This window comes from Mauremys reevesii, linkage group 3, assembly GCF_016161935.1.
Source record: "Mauremys reevesii isolate NIE-2019 linkage group 3, ASM1616193v1, whole genome shotgun sequence".
NCBI lineage: Eukaryota > Metazoa > Chordata > Testudines > Geoemydidae > Mauremys > Mauremys reevesii.
This window is the reverse complement of record NC_052625.1, coordinates 195,312,746-195,334,788: the sequence shown is the minus strand read 5'-3', so window position 1 is coordinate 195,334,788 and position 22,043 is coordinate 195,312,746. Positions and strand designations below refer to the sequence as shown.

The window sequence follows — 22,043 nt, the reverse complement described above, 5'->3', positions numbered from 1 at the left end:
CAGTGACCACGGACTCTGACGATGGGACAGTGTCGACGGCCAGTTCCTCAGCGATGTTCGCGGACGGGGAAGATGAGGAAGGGTTTGTGGAGGACGAGGCAGGCAACAGCGCTTACAACGCTGGTTTCCCTGACAGCCAGGATCTCTTCATCACCCTCACGGAGAGCCCCTACCAACCCTCCCCAGCCGTTAACCCGGACCCTGAATCAGGGGAAGGATCACTCGGTAAGTGCTTTAAACATGTAAACTTTTATTCTTAATATAACAGGAATCTGAAGTATGTGAAAAGGAGGTCTCTATATATAGGGGATAAATCAGAAATCCTCCTGGGCGATCTCCACGAAGCTCTCCTGGAGGTAATCGAAAAGCCTCCGCAGGAGGTTCCTGGGGAGAGCTGCCTTATTGGGTGCTCCGTGGTAGCACACCTTTCCGTGCCAGGCTTTCAGAGGTACTCAGGGAGCATTGCCTCCCCGAGCACGGCTGCATAGGCCCCTGGTTTGTGCTGGCTTTCACACAGCATGCGCTCTCTATCTCCTTCAGTGACCCTCCTCAGGGCGATCTCGCTCGGCGACTCCTGCATCTAATTAGGAAAATTACCGTAATGTTACGCCCGGTCCAAAGTATTTAAAAAAAATCTCCGGACAGACGGCGTAGCAGAGAGTCAGCACGCTGCTGCGTGACAAGCGTAACGGGAAGCCAAAGAATCAAATGGACGCTCATGGAGGGAAGGAGGGGGGGGGGCTGAGGACGCAAGCTATCCCACAGTTCCCGCTGTGTCCGAAAATCATTTGCATTCTTGGCTGACCTCCAAATGCTTCTAGGGTCAAACACAGGGTCCGCGGTGGTTCAGGACATAGCTCGTCAATGTACAGCCGCCCCCCACCCCCAGAAGGAAAAGGGAAAGAAATCGTCTCTTGACTCTTGTAAATGTCACCCTATGTGTACTGAATGCTGCTGGTAGACGCGATGCTGCGGCACGCTACGGTAGCATCCTTGCCCCCCCTCCCCCGTCTCATGGGTGACTGATGGTGCAAAATGACTGGTACCCGTTCTCATCATCAGTCTTGCGGTAAATGCTGTAGTGCAATAGGACTGCTACCTGTTCTCATCATCAGCCCATAAGTAGATGGCCTGCTAACTGTCTTCATCATAGCAACAGGGGGATGAGCTCCATCAGCCCCCGCCCTTCATGTGTAAAGAAAAGATTTTGTAATACCTGAACTATCATAGCAGCTGGAGGCTGCCTTACCCTCATTTCATTTTCCTAACAAGTCACTGTTTCTTATTCCTGCATTCCTTATTACTTCAGCATACAAATGGGGGGACACTACAATGGTAGCCCAGGAAGGCTGGGGGAGGAGGGAAGCAACAGGTGGGGTTGTTGCAGGGGCACCCCCTGTGAATGGCACGCAGCTCATCATTCCTGTGGGATCTGACACAGGGCGGCTGTGCTCTGTAATTCTCTGATACACTAAAACCCTAGTACAGTTGCCCCATATTCTAGGCAGGACTGTTTCTATTTTTAGATACCATAAAGAAGGGATTGACTCAGGGAATCATTCCCAGTTTTGTCCTTTGTGCCTCTGGCCAATCTCAGCCAGGGGCACTTATGACAGCAGCAGAAGGTGTAGTGCAATAGGACAGCTACGTGTCATCACTTTGCCAATTTACATTAGAATGGTTGATGGTGCAATATGGCTAATAACCATCTCTGCTGTCATGCAAAAGCAAATGAATACTGCTGTGTAGCGCTGCTGAATCGCCTCTGTCCGCGGCATCTAGTACACATACGGTGACAGTGACAAAAGGCAAAACAGGCTCCATGGTTGCCACGCTATGGCATATGCCAGGGCAATCCAGGGAAAACGGGCTCAAAATGATTGTCTGGCATTGCTTTCCCGGAGGAAGGAATGACTGACTACATTTACCCAGAACCACCCGCGACAATGAAATTTGCATCAGGCACTGGGATCTCAACCCAGAAGTGCAAGGGTCGGGGGACACTGCGATGGGGTAGAACAGGGGCAGAGTTTATGCTTTCCGGATTGCCTGCTGCAGGAGTGCGGATGAGATAGGTGCTGTGCATGGTGTTGTTCACAGACACAGACTAGACTGTGTTCATTGTTCGCAGAAATATATCTTTGCAAGGAATTCACTCCCTCTTTCCCATCACACAGCTTCGACTGTCTCCAGACCTGCCACAGCATCCCCCTCACAGAGGCTGGCAAAGATTAGGCAGCGAAAGAAAAAGACACAGGATGAGATGTTCGCTGAACTTATGGGCTGCTCCCGAGCCGAGGCGGACCAGCAGAGCCAGTGGAGGGAGACCCTCTCTCTGTACCAGTGCTCACACAGCAAACGGGAGGAGAGGTGGCGTGAGGAAGACAAGCAGGCGACTCAAACGCTGCTTGGACTAATGAGGGAGCAAACGGACATGCTCCGGCGCCTTGTGCATGTTCTGCAGGACCGCAGCCAGGAGGACAGAGCCCCCCCGCAGTGTATCTGCAACCGCCCTCCCCCGCCACAAAGTCCCATACCTCCTGTCACCCAAAGTAACCAGAAGGAGTGGTGCCAGGGGCCGTGAAAACTGTCACTGCACCCCAGCAGAGTGCTCAAGTACCCAAAAGCTCTCATACCCTAATTTTTTGAGAATTCCTTCCCTTCCTGACTCACCCTAGCCCCAATCCCAGTTTCATCCCCTGGCTGTCTGGTTAATTATTAAAAATACTTTGCTGTTCATTACTGTTTCCGTCATGCTTTTTTACACAACACTGCGTTTGAAGGGGTGGGTGGGGAAGGGGGTAGGGTATTGCATAGGACAGTCACCTTTAGCAGGGTACAGAGACGGGGGCAGGATCAGCAGCAGGTCACACACACAGTGCAGTCAGTAGGCACCCTGGTCAGTATCCGTCCTCCCCCGCCACAAGGCCACATAGCCCCCGCACACAGAGTCCCAAAAAGGAGGGATGGCAGGCTCCGTTGAAACAACCAGTCCGGCACTGCAGACTGCTCTGGGAGCAGGAGCCTGTCATTCCTCGAGTTTAGAGGTGGTCTTTACATCACCGCACACCCTACCCAGCACAGTCTGCGTCCCAGTTTCAACCCTTTAATGCAAAGTCATCAATAAAGAAACCTTTGTAAAGTTACAGTGGAACATGTATTTTATTTTTAAACGTGTGTTGGAAGTGGGGGAAGCGGGGTGGACGGGGTATGTAACTGCAGATGCAGTTTCTTCAACAGTAACTTGGTAAAGAAACAGGGGCAGGTTCAGCTTCTCTGTAAAGAAACTGAACAGTCACAGGTCACGCTGCTCGCTGGTACTTGAAGAGTTCCTTGTCGCTGTGCAAGGTGCCTGCATAGGGCTTCACGAGGCAGGGCATTAGCGGGTAGGCTGGGTCCCCGAGGATCACTATAGGCAGCTGCACATCCCCAAGAGTTATTTTGTGGTCTGGGAAGAAACTACCTTCCTGCAGACATCTAAACAGACGAGAGTTCCTGAAAACACACGCGTCATGAACGTTGTCCGGCCACCCGACGTTGATGTTGGTAAAACGTCCCCCATGGTCCACCAGTGCTCGCAGCACCATTGAAAAGTAGCCCGATTTCTCAGCAGCTGACTGTGGAAGAGGTGGACGATAAAGTGCGAGGAGTTGACAACGGCCATAACTGCCGTGGGCTCCGTGCTCGCAGTGCTGTGGCGCCCGTGCTGTCACTGAGCAGAAAAGTGCACGAACAGATTGCCCGCAGGCGCTTTCGGGGAGGGAGGGAGGGCGTGATTGACGGTTCAATGATGACAGTTACCCAAAACCACCCTCGACATATTTTTCCCCCCAGCATGCATTGGGGGGAAATCCCAGAATTCCAATGGGCAGCGGGGAGTGCGGGAACTGTGGGATAGCTTCCCACAGTGCACCGCTTCCAAATTCGACGCTGGCCCCGTTACTGTGGACTCACACAGTCGAATTAGTGTTTTTAGTGTGGATACATAAATTCGACTTCATAAGGTCGATTCCACAAATTCGACTTAAGTTGATTCGAAATAGTCTTGTAGTGTAGACATACCCTAAGAGGCTAATTAATTGAAAGAACTTTTGTAGTGATAATCAAGATGGCCCATTTCAGACAGTTTGACAAGAAGGTGTGCGGATACTTAACATGGAGAAATAGATTCAATGTGTAATGGCTCAGTCATGCCCAGTCTCTATTCAAACCTAAATTGATGGTATCTAATTTGCATATTAATTCAAGTTCAGCAGGTTCTCGTTGGAGTCTGTTTTTGAAGTTTTTCTGTTGCAAAACTGCCACCTTTAAATCTGTTGCTGAGTGACCAGAGAGGTTGAAGTGTTCTACTGGTTTTTGAATGTTATGATTCCTGATGTCAGATTTGTGTCCATTTATTCTTCTGCGTAGACACTGTCCAGTTTGGCCAATGCATAGCAGCAGACCACATGAGCTGTTCCTGTATGTACCCGGTCTCCGCCCCCCTGGGCCCCACCCCCTGGCTTCTGTGACTATCCTGCTATTGTTAGTCGAGCTACCTTTGATCTAGCTAGATTGAAGCTAACTCGGGCATGTCTACAGGAGATGCAGTCACGCCTCTTAAGTGCAGTGCAGGCATATCCATAGTGCCTTGATCCCTGGGAAGGGGAGTAAGTCTCCAGGTCTGTCCAGAGAATATCATAGAGCTCTGACAGGGAGGAGAGATGCTGACACACAGAGACTCTTCTGCAAAACCACTAGAGGAAGTTCCACGTGGAGTCTGTAGTAAGACTGTTAACCACCTGGTGAGCTAGAGAGGCGTGTAGTGTGCCTTATTACTAAAGACCACTTTTCTCTGAAATGCTTTTGTTCTAAATAATACTTTGCTTGAAGGAGGCTGTTTGGTTGCTGATTACCACTGTCATTTCCCCAGAGGGAACAGAACTGTAGGGTCTGGACATGTCTGCTGAGGTGACCATGGTTGATACACAGGGGACTGCAAGCCGGGGCCTCGTCTGAGAGGGGGAGAATCATGTGATTCCACCCCAAGAGACAGCCCAAGGCCTGAGATCTAGATGGGTGCACTTGAAGAGGCCATGAGGGGTCAGAGGTTTGGTTTGTCCAGTAACTGTGGGTTGGTCCGATAAAAGATATAAGCTTGCCTATCTTTGTCTCTCTGAATATACAAGACAGTTCGCTAAACTAACGGAATTGTCCTTTTAATAAGAGGGAATCCAGTGGAGATGTCAGTTACAGATAGGGTGACCAGATGTCCCGATTTTATAGGGACAGTCCCGATTTTTGGGTCTTTTTCTTTTATAGGCTCCTATTACCCCCCACCCCGTCCCAATTTTTCACACTTGCTGTCTGGTCACCTTAGTTACAGTTGCAATAACCAAATGCTAGACTTAAATCTTTTCCTATCTTTCTTTGATTTGCTGAACTGAGATGCTGTGAACAGTTACTAGGATATATTAGATTCAGAGATTTTTTTTAAAGCCAGAAGAGGGATCATTATGATCATCTAGTATGATTTCCCATATAGCATAGGCTGTAATATTTCACCTAGTTACAGTGGAGGAGGTAAGTGAATACTCGGGAGATCAATAACTTATACCGGTGCTTGGACTATAGGTCAGTGCTGGCTAAAAACCGGAAAGGAGTGTGGATGAGTCTGAAAAATCGGCAGGGCAGAAGTTGAGAGTTCATGCTTTTGAACAATGTTATAGCTGGCATGTTCTCCTCCAGGACATTACCCTGAACTGGAAAGCCCTGGCTATGTAACTTCTTAGCTAACGTGGTGGCAACAAGATGGTTATAACCTTTCCTGCGGTGCTCAGGAAGGGTATAAGTGTGAATCATGGTGGCAAACTGATCTGTCAGACTCCAGGAGACAGGGTGCCTGTTGTCATCTAGCACACAGATGCTGGGGAAGCAGCAAACGAGGTTGGCAATGTACCTCTGGCATTGCTCGTTGCCTCCCCGCGACCAGGTTTCATTCAGCAGGCTGGCATGAGAGACATCAAGGTAAGCCAGTCTCAGTGCAGGGTCCATCCTGGGAGAAGGTATAGGAAATGCATTAGGCAGAATACTTCATCCCTAAGCCATCTTTCCCCATTCAATGGCTTTCCTGTTCCACTTCAGAAAAGGGAACAAAAGATTGCTAGGCCAGGTGAGAGATTTGAGGATTAGTGCCACTGCTGTATGGCAAGTCTAGTTGTGAGGTCTAGCCCTTATCTGCCAGGTGCCCAGGGATGAGTTATGTCTGAGTCCCGGGAGTAAACTCATAATACAGAGGTGGGCAAACTGCAGCCCACATCTGGCCAATGGGACCGTCCTGCCCGGCCTTTGCACTCCCGGCCGGGGAGGCTAGCCCCTGCCCTCTCCCCTGCTGTCCCCCCTGCCCTGCAGCCTCAGCTCGCCATGCTGCCAGCACTCTGGGCGGCAGGCCAGTGAGCTCCTGCTGGACTGCGAGAGCCGCCAGCCTGCCCCGTGCTCTAGACTGTGCAGCACCGAGGCTGGCTCCGGGCGGTGCGGCTCCCAGTCCCGGTGCTCTGAGTGGCATGGTAAGAGGGTAGGGTGCGGGGGGGTTGGATAAGGGGCAGAGGGTCCCAGGGGGAAGTCAGGGGACAGGGAGCAGGGTGGGGTTGGATGGGTCAGTGGTTCTGAGGGGGACAGTCAGGAAGCGGGATGTGGGAGAGGGCGGATAGGGGGCAGGGGGGCAGGCTGTTTGGGGAGGCACAGCCTTCCCTACCCAGCCCTCCATACAGTTTCGGGCCAAAAAGTTTGCCCACCCCTGTAGTAATATGTGCACATGATGTTTTAAATGGTTTTAACTGTAGCAGTTCCTAGTACAAGAAATACTTGTTGGACTGCACCACCCACGATCCTTTAGAGGGAGTTGAGGACATGATTTGGAGAGTGAAAAATAAATCATGGTTACCAACACACCTCAAGGTCTCTGCCTTTCCTTAAAAATTAAGACCCTTAAAAATATATACAGTGCCTCTCACTTCCTGTAGTTGCCTCCTCACTCTCAGGCTCTTCCTCAGTCAGCCAGAGTTTGTCCCAATGACCTACCAGTCTGGCTATTATTTCAGTGTGGCCTAGTAGATAGAGAATTTTACTAGGACTGAGGAGAGCTGGGTTCTAGTCCCAGCTCTGTCATTGGCCTGCTGAGGATCCTTGGTCAAGTCACTCCACTTCTCTCTGCCTCAGTTTCCACAATGTAAAGCTCTTTAAGACAGGGGTCTCAAAGTCACAGCCCATGGGCCATCTGCAGCCCAAGAATCTCCCCACTGCAGCCTGCAGAGGAGAGACACATGCAGGTATGCTGCCAGCAATGTCTGCTACAGGTGCCACCCCTCACAGCTCCCATTGGCTGGGGGAGAGGGACATCACTAGTTGCCAGGCAGAGTCAGCCATGGAAGCAGCACCATTTTTTTCCACAACGAATATAAACAAGTCAAAATACCAAACACAACTATCTGATGCACAGCTTGCTGCAATCCTGAAGGTGCTCAGTCACTGAGACCAAACATCAACAAAGTGACGTTTTCTTTTCTGAACACCATCTTCAGTGACATTATTGGCCCAGTGGGAGGATTTGAGGACTGGCACTGGCCCTAAGGTAAATTGAGTTTGATAGTCCCGCTTTAAGATCTGCTAATGAAAAGTGCTAGATCTGAGCTAAGTGTTATCATATTTATGGAAAATAGGAAGGATGTGATTGGACATACTGAGTTGTGACATCTGGCAGCATGTCAGGCTGTGGGATGATAAACATCTGGAACGAGGATAGTTTCACATCGACTTGTTTAGACCTAGCAACAGTGTTGGATGTTTCATATAATCCATCCTGGAGCCCTGTGTAGACATAGATAAATAGTGACTCATTTAAAAACAAAATGCACATGGAAATAAATAAAAAGAACAAAGCTTGGATTCACTATGGAGCTGTTTGCACATCTGAAATTTTCAAAACCCTCAGCGTTACTGCATGTTTCTTTCTTCCCCATTCAATACAGTCTCCACAATTTCATAGATGTTAAAGCCAGAAGGAGCCATTATGATCATCTACTCTGACCTCCTACTACACAGGCCTGAGAACCTCACCCAGTAATTTCTACATCAAGCCTGTAACTTCTGTTAGAGAGAGAGCACATCTTTTAAAAAGACATCTAGTCTTGATTTAAGGATTTCAAGTGGTGAAGAATCTACTATATTTCTAGGTAACTTGTTCCAGGGGTTAATTACCCTCACTCTTAAAAATGTGCACCTTCTTCCTAGTCTGAATTTATCTAGCTGAGGGATCGGCAATCTTTGACACACGGCTCAACAGGGTAAGCCCCCTGGCAAGCCGGGCCAGTTTGTTTACCTGCCACGTCCGCAGGTTCAGCCAATTGCGGCTCCCACTGGCTGCGGTTTCCCATCCCAGGCCGATGGGGGCTGTGGGAAGCGGCGTGGGCCGAGGGATGTGCTGGCCGTGGCTTCCCACAGCCCCCATTTGCCTGGAGCAGCAAACGGCAGCAAATGGGAGCCGCGATCGGCCGAACCTGCGGACGCAGCAGGTAAACAAACCGTCCCAGCCTGCCAGGGTGCTTACCCTGGTGAGCCGCATGCCAAAGGTTGCTAATCCCTGATCTATCTTCAGTTTCCAACTATTCCCCTTCTACTAGATTAACCAGCTGTCTATGATCAGCTGTCATGTTAATGAGCTGGATGTTCTCTAGGGATCCTTGCCTGCAAACTGAAATAAAAATACACTTACTGCAGCAAAGAAATTGGACCGCTATAACTGAGAGCAGAACTTGACCCAATGATGAAGAATGACACAGCATGGGTGAAATTCAAAAGCCAGGAGGGCTGTGTCCAACTGCCACCTCTTTCCTGAATTCTGCATTTCATGTTATTATAAGAAATCTTTAGCCAATATACAATGGCAGGGTCTATTCCCCCTCATAATGTTTTATACCACCCAGGTAGACTGTTTGATAAAGTTGGACTTTACCTTGTATCTGAAAGATCTGTTCCCAGTTGATGGTATCTGTGTTGGCCAGTAGCTCCTGGTAAGCCTGTAGGTCCTTGTAGAAAACTGCATAGGCATTGGTGTAATGGTCAAGGTCATCCATCTCATCCTGGGTAGAAAAGGCATGGAATAGTTAAGAAAAATTCCTTCCTTTTTCCTGTGTCTTGGAAACCAAAGCTCACGGAGATCCATGGCCAGAGATCCAAGGAATCGCTGGATCTGCAGGAGTTCCCAGATTAGGATATTCTTCTTTGTCACTTTCCACAGTGTATCTCAACACCAGGCATCAGAATAGAATCTATTCCTTACTCCCCACAACCCCACAGTAACTAACAGCTGCGATGGAGGTGGACCCTCATCTTTCCAAGGCAGTCACTAAGCAAAGAGTAACCTGGGCCTAGCAGCAGTTTTCTGAAGCTTTTGGCCATTTTAATATTCTGAGATCCTTTTCCCCCAGCTGCTTCTAGACCCTTTCTCTTGTAGTGATTGGCCCAAACCAGCACTGCATAAGCAAGAGTGATTCTTGTTGAAGTCAACAGGTATTGTGTTGGCTTCCACTGGGGATGAATTTGGCCTGATACATTTACACCTGCAGTTGCCACTAATAAGGAACAGGTGGGTTCCCAGGAATCAGGCAAGTCACCTACTCTGCAGGGTGTTAGAGAGTGCAAGCTTTGCTACTCCCTTCTCACTCCATGTTGACACTACCTGAGAAGCTAAAGGAAAGGATTCAATCACAACAGGATCCACAGTCTATTTGCTCTTCTGGAGCTCAGATTAAAAATGTTTTGATCTACCTTCACCAGCCGCCTGGTAATGACAACTTTGAAATCCGGCCACGAATCCACTACCACTTCCATCCTGAAGGGATTGCCTCTGTTGATGTTCAGCACTGCTCCATAAACCTGCCAGATAATGTAACATGTTTTTGTATATGAAATAGAGATTATAAATTGTTTTGTGATTTAAAATAAGTTGTACTTCACGCCTTTACATTTGGTTAAGGTATTTAAAAAAAAATAATGGAGATATCCTATCTCCTAGAGCAGACCTTGAAACATCATTGAGTCCAGCCCCTTGCCTTCACTAGCAGGACCAAGTACTGATTTTGCCCCAGCTCCCTAAGTGGCCCCCTCAAGGATTGAACTCACAACCCTGGGTTTAGCAGGCCAATGCTCAAACCACTGAGCTATCCCTCCTTCATCTAGTGGATATAGAGTCTGAAATTCAAAATGGTGAGCCTACTTAACAGCTCAACTCCACCTTTATTTAGCTTCTTGCTAAAGTTTTTGCACCCTTTGTAACTCTGACAGAAAAGGCAGGTAACGGTCAGCCCAGATCTGGTTCAAACAGGTTCCAGCAGGTGAGTTGCCAGTTTTACCTCAAAACTTTGGCGCGCTTGTGCCTATATAAACTCTGAGCACCCCCTGCCGTGCTGCTGTCCATCCTAGAGGCAGCCACGGTACCATTGTATTTTTATGGCTACATGGACCAGAAGATCAGCATCTGAAGACATCAGCGTTAAGAACTGTGACTGTGCTACCAATCTCTGAACCCCACATTTTTCAGAGAAAGGTACACAAGTCCTGTTGATCACTCACCCTTGGGTGATCACAGAGGCAGGCCTCTCTTTAGCATCCATAGATCCTGTTGATCTCCCACTAAAAAGCGGATGAGACCCAGGGTCCATCAGTTGGCCGTGACAACAGTGTTGTACCATCTACTGTCTATTGACACATGGAAACGGTGCAGTACCTGGGATATTTTGTTTTAGTTTTATTTGTTTATTGCCAGGGTATCTATTTGGTTGGGCCTGGGTTTTAAACCCAAACCGTCAACCCACATCTCACTGTTTCTGTTTTAAATAACAGCTGTCATCTGTTTACTTTATTCTTTTCTCTTCTTTATCCATTTGCATCACGGGATAGGGAAGTACACTATCTTTCCCTTCTACCCCCCCAGGTGATAGATACCGGATAAGGATCCAAGATCCTGCTAATTAGCTGCAAGGTATAGCTAGCCTATACCATACATCATAGTTAATGTTGCAGGGTTAACATTAAGAACCAGAGAGACCATTTTGAGGCTTGCTATTGTGATGCCTGCCACCTTGGCTGACACATATGAGACTGAACCATTGACTCCCAGAGCTAAAAGCACAAATCTCAAGAGCTGGAGCTAAAGAATCAGGCTCTCCAACAAATCTGTGTCCTCTGTTGATCAGACACAGAGGGAGATGGATTAGACACACACTGACCAGTGGGTTTTACACTGTCATATTGGTAAACCCACTGTTATCAGATACAGGTTCCTTGATAGTCAGTTGTAGTAGCAAAGAAGCTTCTCTCTCCCTGCCCACCCGCTCTGCTTCCATCTTGCCCAACATTCTGATTCCCCGAAGGAGACAGCACAGAAAAGAACAGATCAGATCTATTACCTTGCGTGATTCAGGGAAGTTTTGCATTAACATTTTCTTCAGCATCTGCAGTTTCATGGAACATTTCAGCACCAGCATCTTCCCAAAGCATCTAGCAATGGCCTGGGTGGGAACATATAGACATATATAAGGGTACATATGGATAAGACATATGTGAGGGGAGTGCCCAGGCTTGGGACTTCAGCCCTGACGCTTCTGCTGGGGCTCGGGGGTGTCAATGTGTCATTTGTTTTCAGGTATCCGGTGGGCATATATGGCAAATTGAATGCACTAAATCCAGCACTTCAAGATAATAATACAAATATACTAGATATGAAAGGGAAAAACTGGGGAGTCATAAAGAAGCTTTGTCTTTGGACATACCCCATTGAAAAGGAGATGCTGAGAGGTCTGTAGTGTTGTCAGACTTTTAAAAAGAACAGAGAGAAAGGGATCAAAATGCTACTAAAGACCAAATCACTACTCATTTGTCTGGATTGTATTCCCATTATTATGGATATTTTCCTGGTGTTTAACATGATCTCCCGATACCTATTGGATTCTTGATAACCCATTCTTGATAACAGTTAACACCATTCCAATATTAAGTATGGCTTAACAAAATCTCATAGAATTGTCAAGTGATCACCATGCTGAAGACCAAGTTTCATATCTAAAATACCAGGAATTCTAGATTTCTGTTAAAGAAGAGTATGAAGAACTCAGTGATGAAGCTATGAAAGTGCTGCTTCCATTCACTTCAAGTTATCTCTGTCTGGGTTTTCAGCAATGATTTCTGTGAAAATTAAGCACAGAAATATTTAAACTTGGAAAATGACTTACATCTGCAGCTATCAGAAATTCAGCCAAACATTGTGCAACTATGCAATTTGTCAAGTATCAGAGGGGTAGCCGTGTTAGTCTGGACACACACTGGCCAGACAGGAACAGGAATTCAAATTTTCCTGGGGCTTTTCCTGTTTGGCTGGTCAGAGCATCCGAACTCGGACTGCTGTCCAGAGCGTCAACAGAGTGGTGCACTGTGGGATAGCTCCCGGAGCTATTACCGTCGAATTCCATCCACACCTACCCTAATTTGACATGGCCATGTCGAATTTAGCGCTACTCCCTCGTCGGGGAGGAGTACAGAAATCGATTTTAAGAGCCCTTTATATCGACAAAAAAGGCTTCATTGTGTGGACGGGTGCAAGGTTAATTCGATTTAACGCTGCTAAATTCGACATAACCTCCTAGTGTAGACCAGGCCTAACAGTCAGTTCATGCTTCTGGGCCTCAGTCTGGGCCTATATTTCTCTGTCTTTTAACTCCAGGGCTAGCCACTTCTCTCTTTCCTTCTCCTGCTGAGCATCTTGCTGTGCTAGCCTCTGGGCTTCGATCTCTTTGTCTTTTAATTCCAGGGCTAACCTCTGGGTTTCCATGGCTCTTTTGTGAGCAGCTTCCTCCCCGGATGCCTCTGCTTCTTTGAGCTTCATTTGAAACTGCCATCCTTTGCCTTCTCTTCTGCTTTCAGTCTGGCCAGCTCTAGTTTTGTAGCTACCTCTCTGATAGTCATTTTCCTGCTTTCTTATGCTAATTTCCATTACCCAAAATAAACAGAAAACAACAAACCAGTAACCACTTTGTCTGTTCTCCAGCCACCACACTTAAAACTCACTTAAAATCACTACCAGTGTCTCAAAGCAATCAGCTGTGCACAGATCCTGCTCGACTATGCCACTGTGATGGGTTGGGTCACAGAGACCCCCCCCGGGACTGTCATCTAATGTGCTGAGACTACGGCCTGGTCTACACTGGGGGGGGGTCGAACTAAGGTACGCAAGTTCAGCTATGCGAATAGCGTAGCTGAACTCGAACTACCTTAGTTCAAACTACTTACCCATCCAGACGCCGCGGGATCAAAGTCCGCGGCTCCCCGGTCGACTCCGCCACCGCCGTTCGCGGTGGTGGAGTTCCGGAGTCGACAGGAGCGCGTTCGGAGTTCGATATATCGCGTCTAGATGAGATGCGATATATCGAACTCCGAGAAGTCGATCGCTACCCGCCGACCCGGGCGGGTAGTATGGACGTACCCTACCTCTGAGCCCAGTTTTCTCTGCCAGTCTGGGCCTCCAGAACCCTGCCTTGTGGAGCAGACTGGTGTGTCTGGCTCAAACCTTGTGCCCCAAAGCTGCAGACTTAACTGAAAACAACTTAGGAAGTGCTCCTGTCTCTAGCACCTAGACACCCAGTTCTCAATGGGCTCCAAACCCCAAATAAATCCGTTTTACTCTTTATAAAGCTTATACAGGGTAAACTGATAAATTGTCCACCTTCTATATCACTGATAGAGAGATATGCACAGCTGTTTGCTCCCCCAGGTATTACTTACTTACTCTGGATTAATAAACAAACAAAAGTGATTTTATTAAGTATAACAAGTAGGATTTAAGTGATTCCAAGTAACAACAGACAGGACAAAGCAAGTCACCAAGTAAAATAAAGCAAAATATGCACCCCTAAGCCTAATACTTTTAAGAAACTGATTACAGATGAAATCTCACCCTCAGAGATTTCCAATAAACTTCTTTCACAGACTGGACTCCTTCCTAGTCTGGGTCCAGCAATCACTCACACCCCCATAGTTACTATCCTTTGTTCCGGTTTCTTTTAGGCATTTCTTTGAGGTGGAGGGGCCATCTCTTAAGCCAGCTGAAGAAAAAATGGAGAGGCTCAGGGCCTTTTATAGTCTCTCTTGTGGGCAGAAACCCCTTTGTTCTTCTGTGCAAAGTCACAGCAACAAGATGGCGTTTGTAGCCAGCTGGGCAAGTCACTTGTCTATGAATGATTCAGCTTTTTGTAGGCCAACGCCATTGTTTACAGGTTAGTTTGAACGTTCCCAGGAAAGCTCAGATGTGGATTGTCATCTCCCAAAGTCCATTGTCAGTTAAGTGTTTCTTGATTGAGCACTTACTGCGAATAGTCCTTTCTCAACAAGCTGACCAAATACTTCACTGAGGCTCCTTAGAATCAAACACATTGAGATACAAGTATATAGCCAATATTCATAACTTCAAATACAAAGATGATACAAAGATGATACACACATACAGACAACATAATCATAACCAGCAAACTACAACCTTTCCATAGACACCCCACTTGGCCTCCTCTGTACAAGACCTGGTGCAACTATAAGACTCTGGTTGCAACAATGATCTATACAGTCACAGTTCAGTCAATAACGTCACAGACACTGATTTTTTAAAAAGGCTCTAGAGGCGATCCCGACAATTACAGGCCAGTAAGCCTCACTTCAGTATCAGGCTAATTTGTTGAAACTACAGTAAAGAATAGAATTATCAGACACACATGAACACGATGTGTTGGGGAAGCGTCAACACGTTTTTTATAATCATGCCTTGCCACTGTATTAGAATTCTTTGAGGGGGATCAACAAATGTGTGGACAAGGGTGATCCAGTGGATATAGTGTACCTGAACTTTCACAAAGCCTTTGACAAGGTCTCTCACCAAAGGCTCTTAAGCAAAGTACGCAGTCAGGGGATAAGAGGGAAGGTCCTTTCATGGATCAGTAACTGGTTAAAAGACAGGAAACAAAGGGTACAGATGAATGGTCTGTTTCCAGAATGGAGAGAGGTGAATAATGGTGTCCCTTAGGGATCTGTACTGGGTCCACTGCTGATCAACACATTTATAAATGATCTGGAAAAGGGGTAAACAGTGAAGTGGCAAAATTTTCAGATGATACAAAATTACCCACAATAGTTAAATCCAAAGCAGACTGAAGAGTTACAAAGGGATCTCACAAAACTGGCTGACTGGGCAGCAAACTGGCAGATAAAATTCAATGTTGAGAAATGCAAAGTAATGCACATTGGAAAACATAAGCCAAACCATACACACAAATGATGGGATCTACATTAGGTGTTATCATTCAAGAAGAGATCTTGGAGTCACTGTGGATAGTTCTCTGAAAACATCCACTCAATGTGCAGTGGCACTCAAAACTATTAAGAGCCATTAGGAAAGGATAAATAATAAGAAAAATATCATAATGCCACTCTATAAATTCATGGGACGGCCACAGCTTGAATACTGTGTGACGTTCTGGTTGCCCCCATCTCAAAAAAAAACAAACAAAAAAAAGTTCATAGAAGGGCAACAAAAATGAACCAGGGCCGGGTTCAATATCTAGGGATTCCTTTCCACCGATATAACACAGAACTGTCTCAATATCCAGTAGCCTGGGAAAATTACACACTACCCCTGGGCGCCTCTGAGAGGCAATACTTCCCCACTCGCAAGCACAGAGTCTGAGTTTAGAAAAGAAACTTTTAATAAAAGGAGGGAAGTAACTCGGCATTAAATTGGGAAAACACAGCAAACAAGGTTCATAAACATAAACCATGAGCAAAAGACCCACCCGCAAGTAATTTGGGCAGTGTCCTTTTCCCCTGAGGTTCCTAAGTCCAGCAACCCAAAAGTCTCTTTAATATACCCATCCCTTCTCTGAACCCCACTCACAGTTGCTGTCCTTGGTCAGTGCAGACCCAGAGTTCAGAGGTGCATCTGCAGAGTTCACCTCTCACCCTGGGTGGAGGTAAGGAGGCACCTTACTTGCTCCGCTGTTCAGGCACTCACCCGCCGCCTCTCTCCACCAGCCACTCTTGGCTGCTCGCTGCCTCTCTCCGCCAGCCACCCTGCTTGGCTGCTCCCTGTGCCTCTCTACCTCCCCAGCCACTCGTTCACCAGGTGACTATCAGTCATTTGCAGGCTAGGCAGAGACACTGCCCCCTCATGTGATTTCAGCCCTCAGTGATTCTTTTTTAGCAGTCTGGGTAGAAACAAAGTCCCACAATTGATTTCAGTTCTGAGTGAGCATTTAAAATAGCAAAAGAGACTCCTAATAAAGCCTTGTTAGTGTTTTCTTTGAGCAGTGGGGGGGGAACAAGTCAAACCAGTCTAGGGAGACTCCACAATCTCCTGGCTGGAATACCTATACCTAGCCCCACCCACTCTCACTTTCACAGGGTCCCTGGCTTACAAGGTACTTCCAGCTGAAGGTGACCCCCTTCATTTGGGACAGGTTCAGCACAGTCCTGTTTCCCTGTATTCCTACAATAATTACAACATTGGTAACAGCATTTCACTATCCCTGTGTTCACTACTAAAGTGATTTGTAACCCAACACAAGCCAAAGTTGATTACTTTGTTGATCACTGTTCCATCTGTTGGCTATCTAAGCAGAGCAGGAGCAAACTGTATTTACATAAACACACCCAAAGTCTCTCCCCCTCCCAGCTAGCTGTCAGGGAAGCATTCATTCAGACCCCACATATAAGGAGAGATTAATAAAACTGGGACTTGTCAGCTTGGAAAAGAGATGACTAATGGGGGATATGACTGAGATCTATACATCATAAATGGTGCGAATAAAGTAAATGAGGAAGTGTTATTTACTCCTTTATATAACACAAGAACCAGGAGTCACCCAATGAAATTAATAGGCAACAGGTTTAAAACAAACTCAAGGACGTACTTCTTCATACAATGTACAGTCAACTCGTGGAACTCATTGCCAGGCATGTTGTGAAATCTAAAACTATAACAAGGTTCAAAAAATAATTAGATAAGTTCATGGCAGACAGGTCCATCAGTGGCTATTAGCCGAGATGGGCAGGGATGAAACCCTATGTTCTAGGTGTCCCTAGCCGCTGACTGCCAGAAGCTCAGAGGAAATCACCAGTTTTTATATGAAAATCATTGTGGGATTGGAATATTTTTCAATAAAATGGATTTAGTGCTCAATTTGGGTCAAGAGAGGAGAGATCTTGCAGTGGTTAGGTCATAAACCTGGGATTTCGGAAAGACCAGTTTTTAATTACCTGTTCCACCACAGACTTCCTGCGTGACCTTGGGCAAGTCACTTACATCTGGTCTACACTAAAAAGTTTGGTTGACCCAGCTACGTTGTTCAGGGCTGTGAAAAATCCACACCCCTGACTGACATCGTTAAACCAAACTAACCTCTGGCGTAGACAGCACTAGTTGGATGGAAGAATTCTTCCATTGAACCTAGTTACTGCCTCTCAGGGAGGTGGATTCCCTTTACTGACAGGAGAACCTCTCCCATAGGAGCAGGTAGTGTCCACACTTGATGCTGTAGCACTTTAAGTGTAGAGAAGCTCTTAGTCTCTGTGTGCCTCAGTTCCCCATCTGTAAAATGGGGATAATAGCCCTGTTCTATCTCACAGGGGTATTTGGAGGATAAACACAGAAAAGACTGAGGTACTTACATACTATAATAGTGGGGGTATACAAGTACCATAAATTAACAGCCCTGTAAAGAGGAGCTTTCTGTTATCCATGGAACAGGTACAACAGCTGCAGTGTAGGTGTCTCCACACCATGTTATACCAATATAATAAAAACCAGCAGGATCTTATTAAGAGGGATAAGGCAAAGATGCCACATTTATTGTAAATATAATAGTAAAGCAAAAGACAAAAGCAAACAACGTTATTTTACTACTTATTTCTATCACTACTTATTCCTTACACACACACATACACACACACACACACATATATATTCATTTACACAATCATTCATTCAGGTTCCGTATAGATGTTATAGTTACCAGCCTAGACGTTGCTCATGCCAAGTTACTGGCCAGGTATCTTGGTCATGAGGATGGAGCCGAGTCTGTGTCAGATGCACCTGATGCTCCTGGAGGCTGGCAGCAGAACCATAGACTCAAAGTCCTCAGTTTTCAGAGTCCAGTTTTATAGGAATTTATTCCTATGTCAGTCCATGAGAGTTGCTTCATTCTGCTGTTGCTAAATCAATCAGGAGGTGGCTGGCTCCATGTTATCAGATGTTTGTTTTTAATGCTTTTGAGGTGTGGTGGATTACATTTTGCCCTCCGGGGGGTCATCTGGTTGGTCCCACTTGACACCTTCTTCGGCCAACACTGAATTCTTCAGGCTGGTAACTCCCTAACCATTCATTCATTATTTAAACTAGGCACTCATTCGCATACATTCTCTATCTTAATCACATCTATTTCACTGTCTCTTTACCTTTTGGGGTGTTACCAATTTATAGAACAGGCACTTAGAGTCAATTGACTTTTAACAAGTTTTATACAAAGTATTTCTTTGAGCAGGCTTCACACAGACACAGCTGGTGGCTTGCAGGTTAGAGGCTAAATCTTGGGAATCACATTTACTTCTAACATAAACCTTCAGTTATAAAGTATCAATTAACAATAAATCATTTTTCATATAAACCATGTCTAATATAAACCTTCTTTAATATCCCTACAACCACCCTGACAATGCATTTTTCCCCAATATGGAGGGCTGCACATCTCAGGCCAAGAGGGCAGTTCAGGCTGTACACACAGTCAATCTTTGGCCTTGGATCAGTGATAGGTTTTCACAGCACAACATACTGTGGCCATTCAGGACTTCATGGTACGGACAGTAAACTCAGGCCAATCTCCTCCAAAAGCCCACACACCCACACTACTTGGGCTGAAGGAGGAGCTTCTTTAGCTGAGCAGACCAACATTCCATACGGCAGAGGAAAACACACCCAATGCACTGCATGTGGCCTGCTAAGGCTACCAAAGGGGCTAATTTAAGATGACAGATTCTGTGACATGAATCCCCTAGGAACTGGATTGAAACCACAGGCTCATTTCACATAACCTGCTTTTGAAGAGCTGATGCTAATGGTGACAAAAAGGTCAGTGAAATGTTCAAAAGAGATTGAGTGAAATATTATTGTACATCTAGGAATCTCTCAACCCTTTCTGAGAGCCTTGCTGGAGCTAAGTCCCTTAAAGCCCAGTGATTGAAACAAGCTACCTGCCTTCTAGTTTGCTTGTGTACATTTAAGTAATAGAGGTATTGTTCTCAATGGCTTTGCTTTGATAGAACAGACTAATTAGTCTATGTTGCTAATGAAGTTCCTCTCAGGAAGATACATTTTCATGCTTCACTGCTAGGGTGGCCAGATGTCCCAATTTGATAGGGACAGTCCCAATTTGTGGGTATTTTTGTTATATAGCTTCCTATTATCCCCCACCCTGTTCCAATTTTTCAGGGGGCCTGAGGCAAAGCAGGGGAGCTGCGGCGCTTGTATTCACCTGGCAGCAGTCTGGGTCTTCAGCAGCATTTTGGCGGTGGGGGGCCCTTCAGTGCTGCCAGAGACGCAGAGTGACTGAAGGGCCCCCCACCGCCAAAATGCTGCCAAAGACCCAGACCATCGCCAGGCCAGGGCTCATGGGGCCCCTGCGGGGCCCAGAGCCTGGTGCAAATTGCCCCACTTGCCCCTCCCCCGGGGGGCCCTGCTGTCTGGTTGCCCTATTCACTGCCCAGATTTTCGCTTTTGCTATAGTTCCTTGATGGCCCTGTTTAGGGTGACCAGATGTCCCAATTTTAAAGGGACAGTCCTGATATTTAGGGCTTTTTCTTATATAGTCACTAATTACGCCCCACTGCCTGTCCTTATTTTTCACACTTGCTATCTGGTCTACCCTAGCCGTTATCTTGTGTGAAGGATTCACATTGTTATTAGAGCAGTTGTTAGTCTACTTAATTTGCTACGGGCAATAACTAGAACAGGGGTAGGCAACCTATGGCAGATGTGCCAAAGATGGCACGTGAGCTGATTTTCAGTGGCACTCACACTGCCCAGGTCCTGGCCACCAGTCTGGAGGGGCGGGGGGAGAGGCTCTGCATTTTAATTTAATTTTAAATGAAGCTTCTTAAACATTTTAAAAACCTTATTTACTTTACATACAACAATAGTTTAGTTATATATTATAGACTTATAGAAAGAGACCTTCTAAAAACATTAAAATGTTACTGGCATGTGAATCCTTAAATTAGAGGGAATAAATGAAGACTCGGCACACCACTTCTGGAAGGTTGCTGACCCCTGAACTAGAACACACATTTTTTCTGATGCTTTTTGGTTTTACTAGTATCCATCAACCCATGGTCATATTTAGCTGATTTCCCTATAGGAGCTACTCCAGTGGGTCTTACATCACTTAGCTCAGGAGCTGTTATTCTAAATATAACGGGTCAAATCCTACTTCCTGTGGGGCTTTAGTTATTTCAATGGACTGGCCAATGAGGAATTTGTCCCAGTCTCTTGCCTTTTGTAACATGACATTCCCTCCCAACCCTGGTTTAAAATTCAAACACTTCTCTGTCCAATTCCCTGTCAGCAGGGGTGCACCTAACAAAAACCAATCCACATTTGGCACTAAGTGGCCCTCTTGTTGGAGTTCTCAGAAGAGAAGCCAAGGGCCAAATGAGCTACAGCCGTGGCTCTCAACCTTTTCAGGCTACTGTACCCCCTTCAAGAGTCTGATTTGTCTTGTGTGTTATACCAATATAATAAAAACGAGCAGGATCTTATTAAGAGGGATAAGGCAAAGATGCCACATTTATTGTAAATATAATAGTAAAGCAAAAGATAAAAGCAAACAACGTTGTTTTACTACTTATTTCTATCACTACTTATTCCTTATACACACACACACTATATATATATATATATATATATATATATATATATATATATATATATATATATATATTCATTCACACAATCATTCATTCAGGTTCTGTATAGATGTTATAGTTACCAGACAGGTCTCTTGGTCATGAGGATGGAGCCGAGTCTGTGTCAGATGCACCTGACAGCAGAACCATAGACTCAAAGCAGCAGAACCATAGACTCAAAGTCCTCAGTCTTCAGAGTCCAGTTTTATAGGAATTTATTCCTATGTCAGTCCATGAGAGTTGCTTCATTCTGCTGTTGCTAAATCAATCAGCAGGTGGCTGGCTACATGTTATCAGATGTTTGTTTTTCCTTCCTTTGAGGTGTGGTGGGGTGGATTCCAGTTTGCCCTCAGGGGGTCATCTGGTTGATTCCACTTGACACCTTTTTCAGCCGACACTGAATTCTTCAGGCTGGTAACTCCCTAACCATTCATTCATTATTTAAACTAGGCACTCATTCACATACATTCTCTATCTTAATCACATCTATTTCACTGCCTCTTTACCTTTTGGGATGTTACCAATTTATGTGAGACTCCCTGTCTTTTAACAATTAAAAATAAAGTAAGATGAAAACTTACAGAGGGTGGGGGTCTCTATCTATATACTATAACAGCTACTGTTTTGGCTTACTTAGAGTTAATTAATGTTTAACAAATGTTATACAAAGTATTTCTTTGAGCAGGCTTCACACAGACACAGCTGGTGGCTTGCAGGTTAGAGGCTAAATGTTGGGAATCACATTTACTTCTAATATAAACCTTCAGTTATAAAGTATCATTTAACAATAAATCATTTCTAACAATAAATCATTTTTCATATAAACCATGTCTAATATAAACCTTCTTTAATATCCCTACATGTGTACCCCCAAGTTTCACCTCACTTAAAAACTTACAAAATCAGACATACACATACAAAAGCGTCACAGCACACTATTACTGACACAACGCTTACTTTGTCATTTTAATGTAATAAAATAAACCAATTGGAATATAAATACTGTACTTACATTT

The 22,043-nt window shown here is 45.8% G+C and overlaps 1 protein-coding gene across 1 annotated transcript; it reads right to left on the bottom strand.

Annotated features, from left to right (window-relative positions):
• Positions 1-5,421: 5,421 nt before the first annotated feature.
• On the bottom strand, positions 5,422-11,522 carry GLYATL3 (glycine-N-acyltransferase like 3). The gene is made up of 5 exons (XM_039532020.1): positions 11,445-11,522; positions 9,805-9,912; positions 8,990-9,116; positions 7,719-7,845; positions 5,422-6,034 (listed from the first exon to the last, which is right to left on the bottom strand). The coding sequence occupies exons 1-5, from the start codon at positions 11,520-11,522 to the stop codon at positions 5,608-5,610; spliced, it is 867 nt and encodes a 288-aa protein (XP_039387954.1). The 3' UTR covers positions 5,422-5,607.
• Between the last annotated feature and the right edge of the window lie 10,521 nt (positions 11,523-22,043).

What these genes read in the sequence shown, in the direction of transcription:
- GLYATL3 (XM_039532020.1), bottom strand. Translation starts at nt 11,522, where the DNA reads ATGCTGGTGCTGAAATGTTCCATGAAACTGCAGATGCTGAAGAAAATG. An exon ending in ACTTCCCTGAATCACGCAAG is followed by an intron (nt 9,913 to 11,444) that starts GTAATAGATCTG and finishes ATTATCTGGCAG; the next exon opens with GTTTATGGAGCAGTGCTGAA. An exon ending in ACAGATCTTTCAGATACAAG is followed by an intron (nt 7,846 to 8,989) that starts GTAAAGTCCAAC and finishes ATGTCTACACAG; the next exon opens with GGCTCCAGGATGGATTATAT.